The sequence below is a fragment of the Microcaecilia unicolor genome, chromosome 13 (genome assembly GCF_901765095.1).
Source record: "Microcaecilia unicolor chromosome 13, aMicUni1.1, whole genome shotgun sequence".
Classification (NCBI taxonomy): Eukaryota; Metazoa; Chordata; class Amphibia; order Gymnophiona; family Siphonopidae; genus Microcaecilia; species Microcaecilia unicolor.
The window spans coordinates 61,841,910-61,867,351 of NC_044043.1; the positions used below are offsets into that span (position 1 = coordinate 61,841,910).

At 43.0% G+C, this 25,442-nt stretch overlaps 2 protein-coding genes across 2 annotated transcripts in view; one reads left to right on the forward strand and one right to left on the reverse strand.

The window, feature by feature from the left end:
- The window catches only part of SMYD4 (SET and MYND domain containing 4), a 53,923-nt gene extending 33,966 nt beyond the window's left edge, over nt 1–19,957 (forward strand). The window contains exon 11 of the transcript XR_003939886.1: nt 19,374–19,957. The gene's annotated coding sequence lies outside the window, so the exon portion shown is untranslated. The remainder of the gene's footprint in view (nt 1–19,373) is intronic.
- Nucleotides 230–23,760, reverse strand: SERPINF1 (serpin family F member 1). The gene is given in 10 exon segments (XM_030185640.1): nt 230–529; nt 532–648; nt 2,488–2,610; nt 2,613–2,636; nt 2,639–2,699; nt 3,417–3,434; nt 3,436–3,560; nt 9,750–9,952; nt 12,071–12,155; nt 23,476–23,760. Coding segments are annotated over 9 exon segments (894 nt in total). The 5' UTR covers nt 12,148–12,155; nt 23,476–23,760; the 3' UTR covers nt 230–383.
- Between the last annotated feature and the right edge of the window lie 1,682 nt (nt 23,761–25,442).

Below are 25,442 nucleotides of genomic sequence, written 5' to 3' on the forward strand. Positions count from 1 at the left end.
GACTGATAGAAATGAAGCTGGAATATAGCAGAGACATTAAAGCTGCAATCAAGCATTGCACTGATACACATAAAGCATGAATACAAACAGAAAGCAGAAACGCTGACTCCAAGAAGATGATTTTTTAAACTGAGATTTGGGGTACAAAAAGAAATGATCTCCTTTTATCCTAACAAAATGTTAAGATAAAAATGATGGAGACCTGGGAATAAGACCAGAAGATAGAAAGTGGAATGAAAAAAACAGCTGTGATGGAATTTTGAAGAATCCATCTAGGCTTGATTTTATTTCTAACATTCAGCAAATTTTTCAGTACATTTTAAAACTAAAATGTGAGACTGGACTGTCACTTGTTGCCGATGGTGCACTCTGAGATTTGGTCATTAGCGTGCCAGGCCCCTGGGATCCATAACTTTGCCAATGAAAAGGAGTGTTCCAGTCTCGTCATCTGTCAGGACAAAGAGGAATGGCTTGTCCAGATGATAGTCCAGTGAGAAGGCGAGATGACTGGGTGGCCACAGATGTGGCCACGTTTTTTTGCACCTTCCTCATTCAACTCCAGCATCGCCTTATGCTTCACCTGTGAGAGCTTTGAGGGCCTTAGAGATAGGTTTGTAAAGGCTGGGGAGGAGAAGAGGGATTGAAGCCCTGCAGAAGGGAAGAAGACAGGTTATTTTATTTTTAATAAAATGACATGTGAGGGCAGTACTGAGGAGGGGGAGCAGAGGGCAGATGACAATATGGGAAACTCAGAAACATAACTAATGCTTCACTCTCTGCTCCATGGTTGAAGCTAAAGCCTCTTTAATTATAGCTTCATGAATAAAGAGTTCATATTAGGAAACAATAGTAGTATCTCCTCCTCACATACCTGTTGAACAGAATCACTATTTGAGGAATGTCTGTCTTTCGGGGTACAAACTCGAAGTAGCTTTTACTTGGGTTTGCACTAGTAAAGATGTGTAGGTAGTATCGATTTAATTACTGGCACTAGAAAAAGTAGCTGCAGAGATTTGTTCCTTTGTTTTTTTATGCAAGTCATTTCCTGGCCAAACAGGCGTAGTTCTGAACATCTAAAACTATGCACTTTTCTTGGGAACACCTTCATTGTATATTTTTTTGTACACCACCCAGACCTGATTGTCAGTTTGGGTAGTATAGAAAACTTTAAATAAACCATATATGGCTAAACATAACATGCAATTTTACACATAGAGAGTGAGCAATTTATCAAGTAGCCCATTTGCACATCTAAAATGCTGTTTTGGGCCAGGGGAAAGACGTTAAAAAAACTGTCTTTATGAAGACTAATGCCATGGCTGAGAGCTTTCGAGTACCAAGCCTGGGATGTGAGGCAAGGGAACTCTCCCCATCCCACTTGCAGAGCAGTATGGTGAACCCCTAGTTTCTTTATGGTGGCAGTACACATGCAAGGAACTTGTTCTCCTATGCTGCTGTCTGCTTGCACAGCTTATATACATTGAGCCTGCTTGCACATTTTAACTGCTTGTTTACTGTCCTTTGCTGTATGTGCTGCAAGTTTCATTGCCTGCTCCATTCCCCTTGTCATTTCTACCTCTCAGTTCAGTGCGTCTTCTCACCCCTATGAAATGGATCTTTAAATCTCTCTCCTGAATGCATTTTCTAATTACTGTATCCAAGTGGGTGCTTGCATATACCCAGAAACTGAAGTTTCTACTTTTTTTTTTAAATCTACAACCATCCACTCCACCGTCCTCTTGTCGCTTTCTCCTATCTTGCTTCTATCACCACTTTCACTGATCCCTAGGATAGTTTTAAGAGGCATTTTCACAGAATTGCCTAGACTATATACACACATAAAGTTATCTAAACCTGTGGAAGGCATTGCAAGGGATGGGCTGGGGACTGGACTGGTGCTATATGCATACTTTATGAACTGTGTCTAAGAATATAAACCAAAAAAATAGTGTGAGGGTGTAATGTGTCTGCTGTAAAGGGAAAATATATTTATACTTTCCCTTAGAAAACTTGCAGCTAATGTGCACAGCTGCCATTCTACCTGTTGTATAAAATTGCCAGCTAAAGGTCAATTTCGATCCACTGCTGGTCTCCATGTTTGTATTTCTTTCCTCTATCTCAGTCAAACTCCGTCTGCGGGCATGCCCTCCCACTAAATGGAGCCGAGGTGAAGGGATGTGCCTGACGAGTCTCAGTACAACTGCTGAACATATCAGCACTCCAGGACAAGAATGCCTGTGTTTTCTTTGTTACCAGTGAACTGCAGTCCAGCTTATCGTTGTGCCCCAGCCTAGCACTAAATAGCCCCATCTGTAGCCTGTCAGTGCTCCTATCAGAATTATTATGCATATTAGTCTCCAGGTGGTGAAACTGCTGGGTGTTGTATACCTTTACTCTTAGCTAAAGGGAAAGTGTTTGGTGAAAGCACAGCTTAGGTAAATACACTTCATTCCTTCAAGGATCTCTGCCATATATCTTGGTACGTACTCGTCTCTTGCAAGGTGCTGCTCAGATCAATCTCATAGCTCAGCTTGCAGTTTTGGCATGCTGAAGCTATAGAGACAGGCCGTAATCCCTTAGAAATGTCATGCACAAATTCTGAAGTCAACCCTCTTCAATCAGTGTCATATTCTGGTTATTTCATTGGGCAAAAAGAACATGATGCTGACACCCCCGCTCAGAGGCAGTTGAGACACAATCTGTAAGGAGAAAGAGACCTCATGGTACATATCCAGACTCAACTAAAAATGTTCACAACACCACCACCTAACCCTGTTTATACGTGCCCTAGTCCACTCTCTAATCCAAACTCATTTGAGGAAGCTCACAACCATATCTTCTAATTCTTGCTTTCACACATGCACTGGATCCACACTTTAATCCAAATCCTTCTTAGGATGCTCACAACACTCACTTAAACACTGCTTCTGTACGTGCACTGGATTCCATGCTCTAATCCAGACCCTGAGGATGCTCACATCACACACCAATCTAATCCTGCTTCCACACATCACTGGAATCTATGCTCTAATCCAGGACCCAATTGAGGCTGCTCACAGTACATTCCTTCTAATCCCATCCCTATCTAAACCAAGGTAGTCACCATATCCAGAAAAAATTCACCAACACAGCTGCTCAGTTATAGTTTCCTAGCTGAAGTCGCAGTTTCCATGTAAGGCTCTGAGTCCAGAATAAACAGTTTTGACTGATAGGAGGTAGAAAATGGTTAATGATGTGTGAGTATTAAGTTGCCTCTTCTGTCTTTGAGGTACTCAGTTCCAGCTCTGTGTACTCATAGTCATAGCCAGCAGCTGTATGAATGTACATTTGCAGTAATCGCACTGATGTGGTTCTATGTGTGTGTAACTGTAGAGCCTGTGCTTAGCTTCTTTCACCACCAATCTACCCTCACTCACCTTGCAGTTGAAATCAGAGGTCCAGGCCATACTTAATGATCTTGTTTCTAGCTGACATCATTGGGATCCTGACAGCTGTGTGCTCATCCAGGTGAAAATCACGCAGGGTAGTTAGACTGTTATCAAACTTTGTCTCCCACTGACCTTCAATGAGTAATTAAAAATAGGTATATAAAAAGAGTGACAACTATCCTGTTTCTTTACTAAGCGTTTGCAAATTGTGCAGGCAGAATTTATTCTTCAACATTCATCCAACCACCTTGTGTTCCCCTCATTCATGAGCCACAGATCCAAGCTTCACCAAGTTGATTAGGTGCTTGATTTACTGCTCTTGAGTAATCTTTCAGGGCAGTTTACAAATTCGAATTTTAATATAAAATAATAAAAGCTCTGACAGGAAGTAAGGAATATAATATCTGTAGGACAAGAATAACCAAGCCTAGCTAAATAGGTGTTGCACCCCTGCCCGCCCAGTCTCGGAGGACCACTAAATGGGTTAAAGAGGAGGTCAGGGAAGTCAAAAGCATCATGAAATAATAAGTTTGAAGGAGCACTTTTAAACTTTTATCTGTGCGGATTCATGGTGTACAGGAGAGGGAAAGCATTCCTGCGAGAGAGGCCTACCCCACTGAAAATTATCAAGTGAACAAGTTTCAAAGCCAGATGTTGGACAAAAAAGAAGGGATTACCTGATGATTTTGGTGAGATGAGATGATCATAGGGCTTTAGAAGGGAGAGTAGGGTACTGGTAATCATGAGAGAGTGAGCAAGGAGTGTGGAATTGCACAGACCAGGAAGGAAGAACGTGTTTCTTGACCAAAGGAATGAGGCATAAGTGTGGTCAATTTCTTGACCTGTGATAAGTCTCACAGCAGCATTTTGCACTATTTGAAGTCTTTTGTCCAGCCATTCGCAAACCCAGTCCTTGCAACACACCTAGTCCTGTTCAGGTTTTCAGATATCTACCAATGAATATTCATGAGTTAGATTTGTGTGCAATTGAGGCAGTGCATGCAAATCTAGTCATGCATAAAAACCCGATGGGACTAGGTGTGCCCCTGGGTTGGGAATGGCTGCTCCAAGTCCATGTAGAAGAAAGTTGGCAGTATATTCAATACCAGAGATGACCAAGGCGTGTGTCAGGATGCAAAGAGTGGTTTTATCAAAGAGGTTGCATATGGAATAAATCATTCTGAGTTTAGAAAAGGAGTGTTTGATGATGATGGAAATTTGAGGTTGAAAAGTTAATGACTTATCAATGAGTAATGCCAAGAATTTGAACAAATGGTTTGTTTACTTAGCCTGCCAAAAACTAGGGCTGATTGTGAAGAAAGTCCGTGCATAAGATCAAAAAACATCTTGATTCTGAGAGTTGTTTCAATCCCTTTTTTGGGGGTGGGGGGGAGAGCCATTGTGCAATTGCTGTGAGCTTCTTACTTAGAGTGTGTATCTGAGATAAATCAGCTGAGGCTACTAGAACTTCTATATCAGTGTAGATGTAGCAAGGAATTTCCAAGGATGGAGTGAGTCAAGAGTAGGGGCTAAATAGAACCTTGGGAGACCACCGCAGCTTGTCTTATCGCCCCGATCCTCCATCTATTCACACATCGTGCCTTATCCATTACTCACTCACTTCCCCAGCTGCTGACTCCTCCTCCCCCTCCAGATCCACTTACTTGCTCGTCCTTTTGCCTTTCCATCTCACCTTGCTCCCGTTCTACTACTTGTCCTCACCCCGGCAGCTCTTCACTATCTTGATCTCCATCCAGTCCCTTGCTCCTCCCTTGACACCCATCCACTTACTCGGTCATTCACAACTCCCATCCCAATTTGGTCGCCAAAAGAGGCCACTATCAGTAGTGTAGCAACTCAAGCCATGTCCTCATTTGCACCTGACACTAACTTATGCTTAAGCCATGAGGTTCAAAGCATAAACATCCTGCCGAAGCAAGTGGGAGGATGATGCTTGTTTTTTATAAAAATCTATCCCACACTACAATGTTGGGCAGCTTATAAATAATGCGGTTGAAGCACATTGCTATCCTTGTACTGGGATCACACTAGAGGTGGAGTGGGATGTAAGATGCAGAGAAGCAGCACCATTGCTGACACTCTGGTCCTTGGTTTTCTGTGGCAGTTCTGAAGGGAACAGGGCTTCCATGGAAATGCCTGAATTCTGCAGGTTTTTCAGTTTGATCGGCAATTTGGTTTCTCGGGTGTTTCAGAGTTTTACAGCTTTTTACATTGCTCTACCTTGGTCTGTTCAGGTGCAGTTACAGCAAATTATTTATGTTGCTTCCATTCAGAGCCTATGGACTCATGCAGCTCAGGCTGAGTCCCTTTGAATCTATATTTTGTGGAAACTGTCTGCTTTAACCTATAATAAAGGATGTTTTTATGACCCAGGTTCTTTCCTCCTCTTTTTGCTCATCCCAACCAAGTTTCTTACCTGTGGACAGCAGGATACAAGTCCTCACATATCCTTCCACCTTCACAAGGATTTGTATTCTATGTTAAACTAAGCTATGGGATGGACTGAAATGGTCCTGTTGAACAGGAACAAGTAGGAAGTGGTGCACATCTGTGATAAACCTACTTAAAGGTTCTAGAAACCTAGGCTGGAGTAGTGTTCCTGCCCCGGGCTTTATTGGTGGCATCACCCGTGTTATGAGGATTTGTATCTTGCATGTCCATGGAGACCACCTACTTACAGGTAAGTAACTTGAATTCAGAATAAAAGCAAAGACAGCAAGTTGAGTCTGTTTTATTAAAACCAACTTGACTTACTAGATTGCCTCAAAATTGATGCAAGGTATGATTTTATCTTGAATACTGTGTGTTCAAGTTTTCCTATTTAAAAATATATATATATATAGTAAAACTAGAAAAAAATACAAGAGCAAAGCAGGACATCTAAATGCTAAAGGGGATGGAGGAAAGGCTAATTGGCGTTCTTCAGCTTAGACAAGAGAAGACTGGATATGATGAGGACTTACCTGTTCTGTTCTGCTTGTGATGTTTAAAATAGGGAATGGTTATTTTTACCTTCAACCTGTATTAGGACTAGGGGACACTCCATGAAACTAACAGGAAGCAGATTTAAAACAAAGTGGAGAAAGTATTTTTTTTCACTCAACAATCAAGCTGTGGCAATTGTTGCCAAAGGATGTGGCATCTAACATGGCTGGGTTTTAAAGGGGTTGGACAAATTCCTAGAAGGGATGTCTACAAACGATTATTAGCCAGTTAGACTTGAAATGGTGTCGCTCAACCCTGGGAAGGAAATGGATCTATTCTATAGGCTCTTTGGCCCCTTTTAGAGATGGGATCCTGGGCTTGATGAAGCTTTCATCTGACCCAGCCTGTCACAGCTTATGTTAAGTCCCAAGGAGCGTGTTTGTGATTTCCATTCCTTGTTTGAAATGGGTATTTGTATATTCCTGATATGGGAAGTTGTTCCATAAAGAGAGTCATAAGGAAAGGTGGATTTTAAGTGGCCAAATAACATTAGGATTCTAGTGGGAATTCTAAGGGTGACACTCTCCTTATATGTAAGCTCTGCTTAGTAGCACGTAAGTGTATTTTACAATCTTGAGTGCTCATTGAGCCACCATCTTATTGGAGATGGAGAAATCAGGTGCACCAATTGCTGGTGTGGGAAGCAAAAGGTGCTCTACGATGCAAAAAAAAAAAAAAAAACCAATGTTTGATGATTTGGGATAGCTATATTCAGCATATGTCACCACATGGGAGAAGTCTCATATTGAACTCTTTGTAATTGGCATGGTACATGTTCATTATTGGGGGGAGGGGAAAGAGCTCCACCTTTACTTATACTGTACTTTTTGTTTCATCTCTGGCAGCCATAAGAGTCCAGGCTGATGGTGATAACGTTTACTGGCTTTTTGGGGGCCGGGAGGAGGAAAGGGATAAATATGTAAAATAGTGAGCATAGATATCTAGACAGTTTTGGCTTTGTATATATGTTTTGATAAGTTTGGAATACTTGTCTTGTTTGTTGCATATTTCAAAAACGTTTATTCATAAGATTAGGGTTCTAGTGATTGAAACTCTTGTTACAGTTGATACAAAAATTGTCCAGACTGGTACCAATGTCTGTGTGAAAAGGTAACCAAATGATGTGCATATAAAGTATTTGCATCCCAGGCCAGAAGGTGGTTGGTTAATGAGCTGTGATGGAAACAGAGGTGCTTCTATCAAATAGATGGAAGTTCAAACTCCTCTTATTGACCTATAAGTGCATTCACGCTGCAGCTCCTCAGTACCTCTCCACTCTCATCTCTCCCTACATTCCTCCCCGGGAACTCCGTTCACTGGGTAAATCCTCTTATCTGCACCCTTTCTCCTCCACTGCTAACTCCAGCCTCCGCTCCTTTTATCTTGCTGCACCATATGCCTGGAATAGACTTCCTGAGCTGGTACGTCAAGCTCCATCTCTGGCCGTCTTCAAATCTAAGCTAAAAGCCCACCTTTTTAATGCTGCTTTTAACTCCTAACCCTTATTCACTTGTTCAGAACCCTTATTTTATCATCCTCACTTTAATATTCCCTTATATCTTGTTTGTCCTGTTTGTCTTAATTGAATTGTAAGCTTTGTCGAGCAGGGACTGTCTCTTCATGTTCAAGTGTACAGTGCTGTGTACGTCTAGTAGCACTTTAGAAATGATTAGAAGTAACCTGGAGATCAGATCCTTTCTGCTTGTTGGTGCTTAATATTCTGCCTATAATGCCAGGCATATTAGCGTGGTATACATCAACTATTAAAAGTAGCGGAAAAGAACTCAATTGAGATAACAGGACAGAACCGAGAAGAGAACACCACAGCCCGCTGTCAGGGTACAAACAATAGAGGTGAGGGTATACAAGCATAAGGGCAACAATCTGGAGCCCCTCTGCATCTTCTATGATGCTGGACTCATCAAAGGCCTGCGTGAAAAGATTGGTTTTCAAGGAGGTCTTACGTTTCTTGTAGGAAGCCTCCATTCGAAAAATAGAAGGCAGTAGATTTCAGAGTACCTGAGCTGTGAAATAAAAGGTGCTATGTAGAATCTAGATGCACCCGCGAGACAGGTGCAGTTACTTGTCTGTAGCCTGTTGAGAACATAAAGGCGGTAATAAGAGGCAGATTGCCAGCATATAAGTTTTTCTATAGTTACCCATATGACATGGAACAGCACTACAATAGATTTACTTCAGTACTATGAAAAAGACAACACATCAACTAGAATAGCAGCATTGAAATTGTTAAGGAAGATTTATTTTAGAGTTTGTGATCTGGGTAGTGGAAATCTTGATTAGGTAGGCTGTCTAAGAGAAGAATGAGGAGCAAAAAAAAAAAAAAAACAGCACCCAACTAACTTATCTCTGAAAATCCTGGAATCTTGTGCAGACTTTGAAGAATGTATGGAACTTTGTACTTCTACATGCTTTGAAAATGAGCCCCATAGTCACATAAGCCTGTTTTGATGTCCACAATAATTCAACATTAGAGGGTAGCGCTAGAGTCTCATAATGACACAGCAGCAGGACAGAAACACAACATGGGCGTTAGACAGTAATGCTTGTGCACCACAAAAACAAGCACTATATGGTTGCACCACAAACCATGACGTGGTGTTATATACTAGCAGTGCAGCATCACAAGCACAGTATTATACAGCAGGACTAGAAACATAAGAACTACAACTTTATATGTCAGTAGTATAGACCCACAATGAAATCATGACACCGGTACAGTGTTAGGTGTTCTATCCAAGCTGTCCTTTTGGGCTCATACATCATATGCTGTTAGCAAATGCTTCAATCCATTTGACATCTCCTTGAAAAAAAAGGCTCTGCGGGTTGTCATCTGGATTATTGCACTGTGCTTTTCAAAGGCCTTTCCTTAGTGCATAGCCATTCCGTACCGATTCGTTATGGAATTCGGTACGGAACGGCTCTAACGAGGACTTTTGTGCATCTTGCCCTAAGTGTCAGGTGTGGCTTGGGCATCCATTCCCAGTGGGCCATGGTAGCGGTAGTACTGGCTAGTGCAGTGTGTGTGTGTGGAAAGTAAAATACTCAAAGTCCACTCCTAAAGGTACAAGGTTTGAAGTGCAATGAGGTGAGAGTGGAGATGGATCCTGCCCCTTCTTTGGATGATTTCTTTTGCCTGATTTTTGTCCCTGTTAATCCTACATGCTTTAGGTAAAGTCCTAACTAAAAGCTGATTCCAAATAACCTATTCACGTTCTTTGCTGATTTGTTTTTGTTCAGTTCATCTCTGCCAGTTCTCCTTAAGTGGTTTATCCTTGTGTCACTGCCCTCTCTTACCTTTAAATGATGCAGCAGTGAGGAGGAGAATGCTGTTTTGACTGGGTATTTCTTTCAGAAACCGTACGACCTTTCCCCCAGTCCTCTGCTGCATCCAGTTATTTGCTTCCTGAAGATCCATCCGAGGGTTCCCACTCAGAACTTTAGGCCGGGAGCCATAGAATTTTTCCACCTGATTCAAAATTCCAATTTGGGACGCAGTTCTAAAGACCAAAAAAAATGCATTCAGATCTTGAATGTATTATACCCATGTAGTACTCTTATAGGCAACAGGCATGCAACCCTTCCAAATTGTCCCCCCCCCCCCCCCACCACCACCACAACCACCATCAGCAATTACTCAAAGCAACATGTGACCCTCTCCCCCCTTGTCGACACCCATAAAGCAGCTTATGGCCACTTCCTCACTAGAATACCCCAACATCAGCATGTGAGCTCTTCTCCCCGTGAAGTAGCATGCAATTCCTCCATCTCCAGCACCTCTAAACAGCAATATGTTGCACGTAAGACTTAAAAGGTCCGCTGGTACAGTTAAGGTACAGTTCACCTTCAAACCTTTCTTTGGGGTCATTGCCTGGCTTACATAAGCTCACCCCTTCTCATTGCAATAGTGGTCATTCCTTCTATCTACCCCTCTTTCCTCAATCTTAGTGCTTCTCCCACCCACCCCCACCCCCAATTTGGAGCTACACGATTCCCTCTAAGAAAGTATGGAAGTGGAAGCTTTAGAATTCACTTCTTTCCAGCAGGATCCTAGATGCAGTTTTCAGGCCTTCACTGGCGTAAGCAAGCTGGCAGTAAGCTCCTTGTAGGTGTCATGAACCTCTGGGTTATTGAGAAGGTCATAGAAAGAGAGTGCGATGAATTAGGGACTCTGTCTTCTGTCCAGCACCTACAAAACACGGCCAGGAAGAAAGTAATGTTGTATCGCTCCCTGGGATGAAATCTCACAGCATAAGGATCAGCTGTAAGACAGGAAAGACTGGCAATGGGCTTACCCAGTGACAGGCTGGACAGAACAGTGGGCCACACTGGAAGGGTGGACATCAAGATGTTGGCAAGTGGGGTTCTTGTTGGCTTGCTGGCGATAGAGGTCATATCCAAAGTTGGATGCTGCAGCTGCCAGCTTATTTACTGGAATCTTGTAGAATGGATCTTCCTCATCCACTGGTCCAGGTTCCTGGGTGGTGAAGAGGATATAATATTACCCCCTGATATCAGCCGGCAGTGGTCAGCATTTTAGTATACACTGACTGTGGCCGGTTAAATTAGCCCTACATAGTCATTGCTGAGCCACATGTAGGCCCCAGCACTGAAGAGCCAGGGCTAATTTCCCCCAATGCTGGTAGCCAGAGCTGATGTGTGGGTTTCGGCCGATATTCCGCTGGGGCCCGCATAACTTGAAAGCTCTATGGAGCCCTGGGAGCTGCCCTCCTTCCCTGCTGCCATGCAGAATGAACCAACTCCCCCCCCCCAAAAAAAAAAAACAGCCCCCCAGCCCCCTCCCTGGTCTGGATAGCCCCCCCCCCCCCCAGGCCTACCTCCTTATCCCTTCTGGTCCAGTGGGATCTAGGGGGCAGGAGCAAAACCCACTTACTCCTGCCCGTTGCAGCTCCTTGATGAAAATGTGTGTTGCAGACTACAGCAGCTATTTTTCTCAAGGAGCTGCAAAAGGCAGGAGCGATTGGGCTTTGTTTCTGCCCCCATCGGCCCCACTGGACCAGAAAGGATAAGGAGGGAGGCCTACCCAGACTAGGTGGGGAGGGGGCTGTTCTGGGGTGGAAGGCAGGGAAGGAGGGGTGCTTCCAGGGCTTCACAGAGTCCTTCAGTAGTTATGTGGGTCCTAGCCTATATTCAGTGTCTCCGCATCCACAGTAGAAATAGCTGTCCATGGTTATAAAGTAGTGTCACTTCAAACTGCATTGGGATCTCATAAATGATCCAATACTATATGTAGAACCCATTATTTTACCTGTTTCCACCTTCTCTTCTTCTGTCCACTTAAGAGTTCCTACTGCACTGCCCCATGCACATTTTATTTATTTAGACTTAGCTCACACTGTTGTTGTTTTTTTTTTTAAGTAGTAGTAGTAGTTCAAGAAGAGTTACACATTCAGGTACACTAGGTATTGCCCTGGCCCCAGAGGACTCACAATCTAAGTTTGTACTTGAAGAGTTGGAGGCTTAGATGACTGCCCAAGATCACGAGAAACAGCAGCAGCAGGCTTGCACTCTGATTTCCCTGATTGTCAGCCTAGCGCTCTAAGCACTAAGCCACTTCTCCACACAATTGCTTTATGCAGTAGGGCAGAGCAGCTCACCTCCTGTCTTTCAGCTTCTTGGGTGCTGCTGGTGCATAGCAATGATCCAAAGTACAGAAAAGTAGGAAGGACTTCATGCTGAAACCTGCAGTAAGAACAGAAGTAGATTTCAGAAACAACTTGAACATCAATTCTGCACAGCTGAGAAGGCAGAGGGCAAAGGGGCATAGAGTAGGCCTTAGTTTGAGAGAATAGCCCTTCACCCCTCTATACAGGACTAAAAGGTTATTATATACCAGTAGCATAGCCACAGGTGGGTCTGGGTGGACACAGGCCCACCCTCTTTGGACTCGGGACCACCCAGCAGTGGCACAGTAGCAATGTGGCTGGTGGGGATTCCCAAGTCCCACCAGCTGAAAACTCCTGGCATCTCCCTCCATGAGATCAGCGGGGTCACTTAACTCCACTCCCTCAACAACCACCCCCCCTCCCAGTGCCTTTAAAACCTTTAGGTCTTCGCCAGCAGCAACTCATTCCCCTTGCTCACATCGCTTCCGAGCCTTCCCTCTGATGCAACTTCCTGTTTTTGGGCCCGGAAGTTGCATCAGAGGGAAGGCTTGGAATTGATGGAGCAAGGGAAAATATATTGCTGCTGGCAAAGACCAAAAGGATTGAAAAGTACAGGAGGGTGGTTGAGGGAGTGGAGTTAAGTGACACCCTGATTGCCTGGGGGACAGGTTTAGGGTTGTCATGCCCACCCACTTTGGGCTCAGGCCCACCCAAAATTGGGTGTCTGGCTACACCCCTGTATACATCATCAATAAAAAAATAAAAAAAGGCAACCCAAAGTCCATTAAATCCAATTCTCTATGAAGTAATTCAGTGCTTTCTGTGTAGTAATCCTTAAAAACTGTGAAGCCATTCTGTGTCAGACCAAGGTACATTGAGCTCAGCATCCTTTCTCTTATTGATGACCATTCTAGGTCTCATGTGCCTAGCAGAATCCCAAAAGATTGATCAGTTTCTTAGAGGGGGAAGGGGGTTTCCATTTATTTCACATTCTTTTGGTAATAGCTCTATATGAGTCATATTCAGGTACAGCAAGTACATTTCCTTTCAAATGAGATCTCACAATCTAAGCTGTATTTGAGGCACTTGCAGGTTAAGTGACTTACCCAAGATCAAAAGGAAGTAGCAGTAGCACTTGAACTGGTCTTCCATGGTTCTCCTCATTTCTAGTCATAAGCAATTACTTTCCCAAGTCTACCTGACCAAATACATTTCAAACTTGTCAAACCACTTTGATCTCTTATGTTAGTCACCTTGGACTGTGTCCTCCATCAACAGATTCCACAACTTAATTATGCAGTTCAAAGCAATAGCCAAGGGTGCCTCTCTGGGATAATCCAGCATGCTCTACATTGCACAGTTATCTGGGCTTTTGTGGTTGTCTCTCGGCCAGCTTCTAATCCAAGTCTCTCCATCTTAGGGTCCCACTTCAAGGTGGCTTAGTTTATGACCTCTTATGTAGAACATATGCAAAGCTTTGCTATATTCCAAGTAACATCCATTTATAGCAGCTTCTGGGGGTTCTAACCTATTTTATCTTTCATCCAACTTGTCCTCATGATGGTGATCCTCAAGTGAGAGGCACAAACAATTTTGTTTCAGAGTCCAGTCCAAATTATACTCAGAGATCAGTCACAGGAGTCACTGCTGGGTGGTGCCTGGCTCTTCTGCTATGCAGATACTGTGAATGCTGCCTTCACAGCATTTCAAGCCCCAGCAGCCCATCTGGGACCAGAAACTGGTTTCAGAGGTCCAAGCCAGGTCTCTGCACAGTACTATCACTGAACCATAGGCTGGCTCCCAAATTAGACTTTACATAAGTACATAAGCTGTCTTGCTGCGCCCTATGCCTGGAATAGACTTCCTGAGCCCCTTTGTCTTGCCCCATCCTTGACCATCTTAAATCTAGATTGAAGCCCACCTCTTTAACATTGCTTTTGACTCGTAACCACTTGTATCCACTCGCCTCCACCTACCCTCCTCTCCTCTTTTCCTCTACACATTAATTGATTTGTTTGCTTTATTTTTTGTCTACTAGATTGTAAGCTCTTTGAGCAGGGACTGTCTTCTATGTTTGTGCAGCGCTGCGTACGCTTTGTAGCGCTTATAGAAATGCTAAATAGTAGTAGTAATAAGCACTTCCACGCTGGGAAAAGACCAGTCCCATCAAGCCCAGCACTCCGTCTCCGACAGCGGCCAATCCAGGCCCCAAGAACCTGGCAAAATCCCAAAATTTAATAACTATCAATGGACTTTTCCTTCAGGAAATCTGTCCAGACCCCCTTTAAACTCAGCAAGGCCAGCTGCCGTCACTACTTTCTCCGGCAATGAGTTCCAGAACCACGCGCTGAGTAAAGAAAAACTTTCTCCAATTTGTTTTAAACCTACCACATTCTAATTTCATCTTGTGTCCCCTAGTTCTATTATTGTTAGAAAGCGTAAACAAATGCTTCACATCTGTCCGCTCTACCCCACTCAAAATTTTGTAGACCTCTATCATATCACCCCTCAGCCGCCTTTTCTCCAGGCTAAAGAGTCCTAGCCTTCTTAACCTCTCCTCATAAGGTAGTCGTCCCATCCCTTTTATCATTTTCGTCGCCCTTCTCTGCACCTTCTCCATTCCTTTATATCTTTTTGAGATGAGGCGACCAGAACTGAACACAATACTCCAGGTGCGGTTGCACCATGGAGCGATATTACGGCATTATAACATCCTCATGCGCGATATAACGACATTATAACATCCTCATGCTTGTTTTCCATCCCTTTTCTAATAATACTCAACATTCTGTTCGCCTTCTTGGCCACCGCAGCACATTGAGCGGAAGATTTAAACGTCATATCCACGATGACTCCCAGATCCCTTTCTTGGTCCGTAACTCCTAAAGCGGAACCGTGCATGACATAGCCGTAATTTGGGTTCCCACGTGCATCACGTTGCACTTGTCAACGTTGAACTTCATCTGCTATTTGGACGCCCAATCCCCCAGTCTCACGAGGTCCTCTTGTAATCTTTCACACTCCTCCCGCGACGAGATGACCCTGGATAACTTTGTGTCATCTGCGAATTTAATTACCTCACTAGTTACTCCCATTGAGCGGAAGATTTCAACATCCTATCCACGATGACTCCCAGATCCCTTTCTTGGTCCGTAACTCCTAAAGCGGAACCTTGCATGACATAGCCGTAATTTGGGTTCCTCCTTCCACGTGCATCACTTTGCACTTGTCAACGTTGAACTTCATCTGCCATTTGGACGCCCAATCCCCAGTCTCATGCGGTCCTATTGTAATCTTTCACACTCCTCCCGCGACGAGATGACCCTGGATAACTTTGTGTCATCTGCGAATTTAATTACCTCACTAGTTACTCCCATCTCAAGGTCATTTATAAATATGTTTAAAAAGCAGCGGTCCCAGCACAGACCCCTGAGGGACCCCACTAACTACCTTCTCCATCGAGAATACTGACCATTCAACCCTACTCTCTGCTTCCTATCTTTTAACCAGCTCTTAATCCATAATAATACACTGCCTCCGATCCCATGACTCTCCAGTTTCCTTTGGAGTCTTTCATGAGGCACTTTGTCAAACGCCTTCGAAAATCTAGATATACAATATCCACCGGCTGCCCCTTTGTCCACATGTTTGTTCACCCCCTCGAAAAAATGCAGTAGATTTGTGAGGCAAGACTTCCCTTCACTAAATCCGTGCTGACTTTGTCTCAGTAGCCCATGCTTTTGTATGTGCTCCATATTTATTCTTAATAATAGCCTCCACCATTTTGTCCGGCACCGACGTCAAACCTCACCGTCTATAATTTATGGGATCTCCTCTGGAAACCCTTTTTAAAAATCGGTGTTACATTGGCCACCCTCCGATCTTTCCGGTACCACACCTGATTTTAGGGATAAATTGCATATTACTAACAGTAGTTCCACAAGTTCATTTTTTCAGCTCTATTAATACTCTGGGATGAATACCATCCGGTCCCGGTGATTTACTACTTTTTAGTTTGCAGAACTGCCCCATTACATCCTCCAAGTTTACAGAGAAATCATTTAGTCTTCTGACTCATCCGCTTCAAATACCTTCTCCGGCACCGGTATCCCTCCCAAATCCTCCTCGGTGAAGACCGAAGCAAAGAATTCATTTAATTTCTCCCCTACAGCTTTGTCTTCCCTGATTGCCCCTTTAACACACCACAGTCGTCCAGGGGCCCTACCGATTCTTTAGCCAGCTTTCTGCTTTTAATATACCTAAAAAAATTTTTTGCTATGTGTTTTTCGCTTCTAGCGCTAACTTTTTTTCAAAGTCCTTCTTAGCCCTCCTTATCTCCTTTTTGCATTTGACTTGACATTCCTTATGCTTTACCTTATTGTCTTCAGTCGGTTCCCTTCTCCATTTTCTGAAGGATTGTTTTTTGGCTCGAATAGCTTCCTTTACCTTACCGTTTAGCCACGCCGGCTGACGTTTGGTCTTTTTTTCCTCTTTTTCTAATACGCGGAATATATTTGTCCTGTACTTCTAGGATGGGGTTTTTGAACAGCATCCACGCCTGATTCAAGTTTTTTACCCTTTCAGCCGCTCCCTTCAGTCTTTTTTTCACCGTTCTCCTCATTTATCGTAGTCTCCTTTTCTAAAGTTAAACGCTAGTGTATTTGATTTCCTGAGTTCATTTACTTCGTAGCCAATATCAAAACCGATCATATGATCACTGTTATCAAGCGGCACCTTGCACCGTTACCCCCCAGAACCAGATCATGAGCTCCACTAATGATTAAGTCTAGTATTTCCCTTCTCTTGTCAGCTCCTGAACCAGCTGTTCCATGAGCAGTCCTTGATTTCATCAAGAAATTTCACCTCCCTTGCGTGTACCGATGTTCATCACCCAGTCTATATCTGGATAATTGAAGTCACCCATTAATATTACATTGCCCTTTTTATTCGCTTCCCTAATTTCCCTTGACATTGCTGCGTCCGTCTGCTCATCTCGGCCAGGTGGATGGTAGTACACTCCTATCGCAGAAACAAAAGGGGTTCGCAGTTTCCACAAAAATTCAACAAAAGAAGAAAGTGGAAAACACAACTTCAAGAGATCAATCCGAGACACAGGGTGAGATGCTCCAGGAAAGCTTTATTAGGGTCCTAATAAAGCTTCCTGGAGCATCTCACCTTGTGTCTCGGATTGATCTCTTGAAGTTGTGTTTTCCACTTTCTTCTTTTGTTTTTTTAGTACACTCCTATCACCATCCCTTTTCCCTTTTCACGTGGAATTTTAATCCACAAGGATTCCAATCGGGGTTTTGTCTCCTGCAATATTTGCAGCCTATCTGAGTCAAGGTCTCATTTACATACAGTGCTACCCCTCCTCCAATCCTATCCACCCTATCGCTGCAATATAATTTGTAGCCCTGTATGACTGTGTCCCATTGGTATCTTCCTTCCACCAGGTCTCAGAGATGCCTATAATATCCAGTTTTCCATTGTGTGCAATATACTCCAGCTCTCCCATCTTAGGCTCCTGGCATTTGCGTATAGACTTTTCAATGTATGCTGTTGTTCTGATTTTATTACGTTTAATACATGGCGTTATTAATATGTTGTCTTCCGTCTGGTCATTATTATTTTATTTAAGTCCATCTGATCCTCTATGATTTCTTTGTCGTCCTTACTCACAAGTAACCCTTTTTTCCCTATCTGGGTGATATCCTCAAAAGATACCTTCTCCCGAACCATGCACTTTTGAGCGACTGTCGGCCTTCCCCCCGTTTCTAGTTTAAAAGCTGCTCTATTTCCTTTCTAAAAGTTGACGCCAGCAGCCTGGTCCCACCCTGGTTAAGGTGAAGCCCATCAGATCGGCTCTCCCTTCCCCAGAATGCTGACCAGTTCCTGACAAATCCAAAACCCTCCTCCCCACACCATCGTCTCATCCACACATTGAGACTCCGGATCTCTGCCTGTCGCTTGGGCCCTGCACGTGGAACAGGTAGTATTTCAGAAAATGCATACCCTAGAGAATCTGGCTTTGAGCTTCCTTCCTAAAAGCCTAATTTAGCTTCCAGAACGTCTCTCCACATTTTCTACGTCGTTGGTACCCACGTTGTACCAAGACGGCCAGCTCCTCCCCAGCACTATCTAAAATCTTGTCTAGGTGCCGCGTAAGGTCCACCACCTTCGCACCAGGCAGGCAAGTCACCAGGCGATCCTCACGTTCACCAGCCACCCAGCTATCTACATGCCTAATGATTGAGTCACCAACTACAACAGTGGTCCTATCTTTTCCCCTGTGGGCTGTAATCGGAGACATATCCTCAGTGCGAGAGGATAATACATTCTCTGGTGGGCAGGTCCTGGCTACAGGAGTACTCCCTACTTCACCAGGGCAATGCTCTCCTTCTAGGAGACCTCTCTCCTCCGAAGTAGCACAGGGGCTACCCGACTTGAGGTGGGACCTCTCTACAACATCCCTGTAGGTCTCCTCTATGTACTGTTCTATCTCCCCTCAGCTCTACCAAGTCTTGTACCTAGCCTCGAGAGAACAGACCTGTTCTCTGAGAGCTAGGAGCTCTTTGCACCGGGCACACACATATGACTTCACACCAACTGGGAGATAATCATGCATGCAACACTCTGTGCCAAAGACTGGGTAGCACCCCTGTTGCTGCTGGACTACTGACTCCATCTCATTAATATATGAATAATTCAATATATAAATACTAGCTACAAATTTAAGGATGTTTGGGTAGACACAGAGTCTTTAGGATTTTGATATAATGTGTTCTGTTATTGTGTGATTACTGTTTGGATGAATGGATGTATTGGGACTTCGTGGGAGCAGCACTTGCTTATTACCTTAATTAGACACTGACTATAAATGAAGAGCTGCCCCAGGGGCAGGTGGGTGTTGTACTTATGCTGGTTAATATGTGGGAGATTTTTTTTAAATGTGATAGACTTGCATAATGGTTTTGTAATGAGAGCTTTATTTATTTGTGTATTTTAAACATGATCCTAATGCTGTGTCCTCGACAGGTTACAGCATAACTAAGAAAAATATTGTTATATACAAAACAGGACAAAAAATTAAGGAGACAGCTATGGGTTATTATCTTTGTCTTTACCCCTCTTCATACCTAATTTTTTAGACCAGCAATTTCCCCCCAGCACTTTGAACTTACTGTTCATTCAGAACCAGATTCTTTTTTGCTACACTGTCATGAGTCTTCCTTTACACCTGCCCAGGGATTTTCCCTCTATTTCTTTATATTTTGTATTTTTACATCCTTTACAGGTCCATAAACTCAGCCCAGGCAGCTCCTACAGATCAGAGGGACCCAAGGAAGCAGAGGGTCTTCTTGCGACTGCTCCAAACTCTTTCTGAAATTTTTGCTTCTGGACACTTAATATGGGCTTTGGCCAAGAGCCAGAGACTGCAGGTCATTCTGGAACACAAATAATGTGGACCCTAAGTCTGTCCAATTGGTGTTGCTGTTAAGTAGCATCTGAGATTCTCCTGCCAGCGCTGGGGACTGTGAATGCTGCCTTCAAATTATTCCAACCCCAGCCTGACCCAGGAACCAATTTTATTTCCTCGGCATGGCAGTGCATAGTACGAATGAGCCACTGGGCTGGCCTACCAGAATTACCAGGACCACAGTTATATATGCTGGAGCCCAGGGCAAAAATTTGGAAGGGGCCCCTAGTGTCCATCAGCAGACTGTGTATCTTTCAGCTTTGGATAGGCATGGAGGGCCAGGGATGTTCTCCTCTTTGCCCCCCAACACTGACCCTAACATAACACTGAAGCTAGTGAAGAATAATTTTCCTTTTTTTTTTTTAAATCTGATTTATTTATAACATGTCACAATAAAGAACATGACAGAAAGTGGCATGAGAAGAAGAAAAAAAATAAAAGAAGCATAATAATCAATCATCAAGTCCACATCATGGGGAGTCTTCCAGAAAAAACTAATATCATTAATATAGACATAACTGCAAACTGCAAGCTTAAATACAAATTGGAACTCAAATTATAAACTGCAATCCAACCCACATTCATATCAAATAGGTAAGTTTACATAAAAGAAGATTCTAATTGAGAAGGATCCCAAGAAACATATGAATCAGACCCATAAGTGGTCAAGCATTTGCAAGGAAATTTGAGAAAGAAGGATACACCTACAGCCAAAGAAGAATAATTTTCTCTTGTAGGTGTTCATCATTACTGAGAGTTTCCATGCATTATCACAGACTTGGAGTTCAGTGCCAGTGTATTCCATGAGTGAGGTCTATATTTCTTTGAATATTTTTTTCTCTATCCTTTGTCTTTCTCCACTACATCATTTCTGTAATGTTCTTCTTTACTTTTCCGTTCCTCTCCCTGTTTCCATACTTTCTATTTCCTCTACTCCCCTTCATGAAAGTGAATTACAGAAGACACCCTTCCTTCCCTGCTATCCTTTCTTCCAAGCCCACCACACCTAGCTACTCCTACTCACCCACCACTTTCACCATTGATTCAAACACTGAATCAATCTCTCTGGTTCTTGTCACTGTAGCCCCTCTTAAGCCACCAAAACACAAACGTAAGACAACTAACTGCTCCCTGGTTTTCTTTCTCCATTTATCTGCACATGAAGCAACTTCATAGAGCAGAGCGCACTTGGTGCAAACATCGCTCTACATCCACTTTAGATCTTCATGCATGCTATCGTCCATACATAGCTTTTCTGCATCAAAACAAAAGGGATTATATTTCAAGATGTATCTCTAATGCAGACTCTAAACACCGTGCCCTCTTTCAATATATTGAGTCAGTTTCCCCATCGAGCTCTTCTTGCCCTCCTATAATCAATCTATTTTTCACCCACTACATTAGGTACCTACTGGGAACAAAAGGTTAAAAATGTATGCTCCACAAGCACCTATGTCTTTCACTTCACCCCCTTTCACTTCTCTCCTCATCCCCACGTCTGCTCTCACTTACTTCCTCTTGGGCTACTTCCATAGCTCCAACTCTGGCTTCCTTTAAAAGTGCTCTTGCCACCACAAATCCTTCATGTTCTGCTCTCGAACTGTGGCCAGCCAACCTATTCAAATGCACAGTCCTTCAAATTCTCCCCCTTTTCCCTATAGTACAGATTTAGCCTAGCCACAGGCCATGTCCCCACCTCCTGGAAGCATGCACTAATTACCCCACCATGTTTTGGCAAGAATGCCTGCCTCAGGAGTCTAAAAACATATATGATAACATTTACTGAATCATACAAAAATCATACTAAAATTTAAACAATGTACATACAAATAAAAATATAAAACAATTGAATGCATAAAAGTAATTCTTTTTGGGTGGGAGGGATGGATGGGTGATTAATTCTACTGTGTTTTTGCTTCCTGTCATTTTTGGTTGGGTGGTTTGGATCAGACTGTTGTTTCTTCTATTATGTACCACTGGTTTGTTGTTGATATTTGTTATTGAATAGAAGAATAAAAATAATAATAAGATAACCAGGAAATGGTGTACCAATAAAATCCTATGATAAAAACAAAAACATAGACATGAACCAGAAACTATGAGACTATACAAACATTTTATTTATATACATATCTTCTACACTTTCATGTGAATAATTTTGCTCTCAGCATTCTCATTTGGTTTATCTTTTAATTTCTGACATCAGCCCTATGGTATGTAAATCTTATTTTTTTTTCTACCCAGGGAGTTTTACTAGTTCTTTTAGAGCAGCGTTTGGAATCACTATTCTCCAGTACTTTTTCTCACACATGCTGTTCCTTTCTCTTTATTTTGTCTCATTGTGTTCATTCTGATTTGTTTATAGACTACTTTATCTCATTGTTCAGTCTTGCTTGGATATATACATTAGGAATCTTTTCAGCCATTACTTATATTACAAGGTTAGTGTTTATGTAGGTTTTTATTTGGATAAAACTTTGACTGTGTATTCTATTTTGATTCATATACTTCAAATTTTACAAAATAACACATTCCTTTTCCAATGTGACAGCATTTTACTTGTTACCAGAATTTTACTTTCTAATTATGAGTACCACTTCCCTTTCATTTTTCCAATTCACATTTCTTTATTTTAAGGACACCCATATGTTACAATTTCATAATTTCTGGTTCATGTCTATGTTTTGCTTTTATCATATAATTTTATTAGTGCACCATTTCCTGGTTATCTTATTATTATTTTATTCTTCTATTTATTTGTTTTGTAGTTTTTATTTGTATGTACTATTGTTTAAATTTTAGTATGATTTCTGTATGATTCATGTTTTTAAACTCCTGAGGCAGGCATTCTTGCCTAAACACGGTGCTGTGTGGAGTCTTTTATAGAACATAGTCTCCTGTTGGACCCACAAAGTCCTCCTGTTTTGTTTGGAAGTGTCCTGTTGGCACTTCTTTCATAGGTAATGCCTGCCAGTAGAGAAGGTCAACTAGGGTCCATGCAGTCTGCCTTTTCTAACAGCCTTAAAGATTCTCAAAAAAACAAGACAGTATGGACTATACATTTTAAAACAAGCAAGGATGTCCAAACACGCTGATCTAGTGTAATAGAGAGAGTCCAGGATGCATCTACGATTGATAACAAAACAAACAATATAATTAATCAACATACTCAGACTGAGAGAGTTAAATCTTTGCCTCAATTTAAAGAACCAGTTTATAGGATGGAAATTTAACAAGCCATTCTCAGCAAGGGTAATATCTTTCTGGATCATAATGTAAAACAGGTCTCCCCCTTACACATCTGCCTAAAGTGGCTGCCTCTGATCTTTAAATTCATCCCACCTGTCTCCAAAAGTATATTATCTTTTTCCTCCTTTGGTCTAAAGAATAGAATTCTAGGTTATTCCTTAGTGAAATGGAGCTATATTTTAGTCTGTAGTTTGCGGCAGTTCAGTTGAGGGTAGGGATCTGTTTTAGATTTTATCACGTTTTTGATGCCTGAAGCAATTTGGGGCTTTGTTTTTACAACCACTAATCCCTGGAGCTCTGATAATTAGTATACCCTTTTTTTTATTCGTTTGCTGTTTTGTTTTATTTTTATTTTTCATTTGAGTCTTTCACTTATATTGTGAACTCTGTAACTGCTTAACCAGTCTTTGTTTTTTTTTAATTCGGATGTTCTTTGCCTTTTCTCAAGTTGTAATTGTAACAGAATTTAAAGTGGGAGAAGCGCCCTGGCTAAGCTTGGATCTTGTTTCCTACAGATCAAAGGTAGAGGCAGCTTATAAAGGAGTAACATTTGTTAGGAAAGTCAACAAATGGAGTCTGGTCTCTACCCGTTCCTTTGAGTGTGTGTGGGATCCTGCCCCAGCGAAAGCAAAGAAAGAGAAAAGCATTGAGCCTGCACTCCATCGCCTACCTCTGAGCGGAGTCTGGGCGCTGGCTGTCCTGGAGTCACTGCACTGCTGCAGGGTTGCAGCTTGTTTTCTGCCTGCTGCTTCTGCTGATGTTGGAGCCAGAGGCTGCAGGCTGCACTTCTTCACCGTTCAGATTCTGGCATGGAATTAGCTCAGAGAAATGATGCAGGAAATAATATAAGGTTAAAGGTTTGGCCAACAAGAAAGGTCGCTTTTCACTGCACAGTGTCTAGTTTAGGACACAGGCACTGGAATGGGGTAGGTGACAGGGGGCTGGGGCCATGGCCATACCAAATTTTGCTCCACCCAGCATCAGTAACTGTGGAGAGGGAGGGGGAGCAAGGACAGAGCTTGGTATCAGACTCTCCTAAGCAAAAATATATAACATAGGCAGCTGTGATTTCTCAAGCCTGCCTAAACCTCATTAACTCGCATAAATGAAAACAGGATTCATGTATTTGCAAAAATGGCAACAACTTGGCCGCAGCTTTATTTAAATCCAACTTAACTTAAAATTAGTATACCCAAGCCATCCTAAAGCTTTCAAGCTTTAACATGCCAAACCTAGTTCACCGCCATTAGCAAGACTGATAATTCACCAAGCAGCAAACCAGAACTCCCTGCCGCACTGCAAGAGGGCTCAACCATATGCGCAGCTGTCCCAGTTACAAAACCTATGTCAAATCAGACTTGGGTACACCCACCACCAGCCCGAGGTAGTATTACTTGCCCCGGGCCATCTACCCATCCACTGCAGTCCAGTGGCGTAGGTATGGGTGGGCACAGGCCCACCCAGCGGCGGCACTTGCCTTCATCATTTCCTGTCTGGTGGGACCCGGCCAATGGAAGCTTGCAGGGCCAGTGCAGGCAGTAATAATTGAATCACTGCAAGCACTGGGGATGCCTGTAAGGTACACCAGGGAGGGACAGGATTCAGCGACAGGCAGGCAGATGCTGGGACACCGCTGAGGAGAACAGATGTTGATGTAGGGTAGGTGCCGTGCCATGGAAGGGCCCATCTAAGTTAGCTCTGGGCCCATCCAAAATACTGGGTCTGGCTACACCACTGCTACAGTAAGTTGTGCCAAAAATACATCTTCAAGTATGTCTAGCAACAGGTCGTTCCCAATGTTGGATAAATGTATATTGTCCTTCCAAAAGAACCCCTCACATAATTCCTCAGCCCATGTATGTGACACCTGTAGGCCACCCATTTGAAGGACCCATGTTGCAATTTGCCTGTTCACCTTTTTCCTTGCTCTGCCCCATAACTTCCATTGTTTGTGACACAGTCTGGAGATTATAGTGGACCAAATCATCAGGATATGGGGGAAAAGATATGAAATGACAGACAAGTCAAGCCTAGCCATTTGCACCAATTCAGTGCAAGACCATGCTCCCAAGTCGTTTCCTCCTAGATGTATGACAGTGGCACTCAGGGAAGGTGGGGGGCAGATTAGCCGATCTACGCCAGAGAAATGGGATAATCTGTGCCCACCTCATTCCCCCAACTCCCATCCAGTGCACTCTAATGCCCTCGGGAGCCAAACCCAGGTGGGCTCCATAAGGTCTTGCCTCGGCTCTGCAAGCAGCCCATTTGACAAAAGAGTGTCCAACAAGCTACACGCTTTTTGCCCCATAAGCGGTCCCTGAAACACATTAGGCGGTTGATTATCACAGGACCCCATGACTGTCTGGGAGTACATTCCTAACATGATTTATATGTCTCCGACTTCCATCTGCCTATTTTTGTTGCTATTGGTGGGAGACCTTCAGCCACCACATTGGTGGCAGCACCAATCCTAAAGGAGTGGGTTCCAAAGTTTCTCAAATTATGTCCCAATTTCTGTAGACATCTACACAATACTGCCGTAAATTGGAACAAGGTGAGTGGGGAGCCATCCTGGTGTACTAAAAAGTAGTATGCAAATATATGCTAAACAGGGCATTAACTGTTTCTCCCGAATGC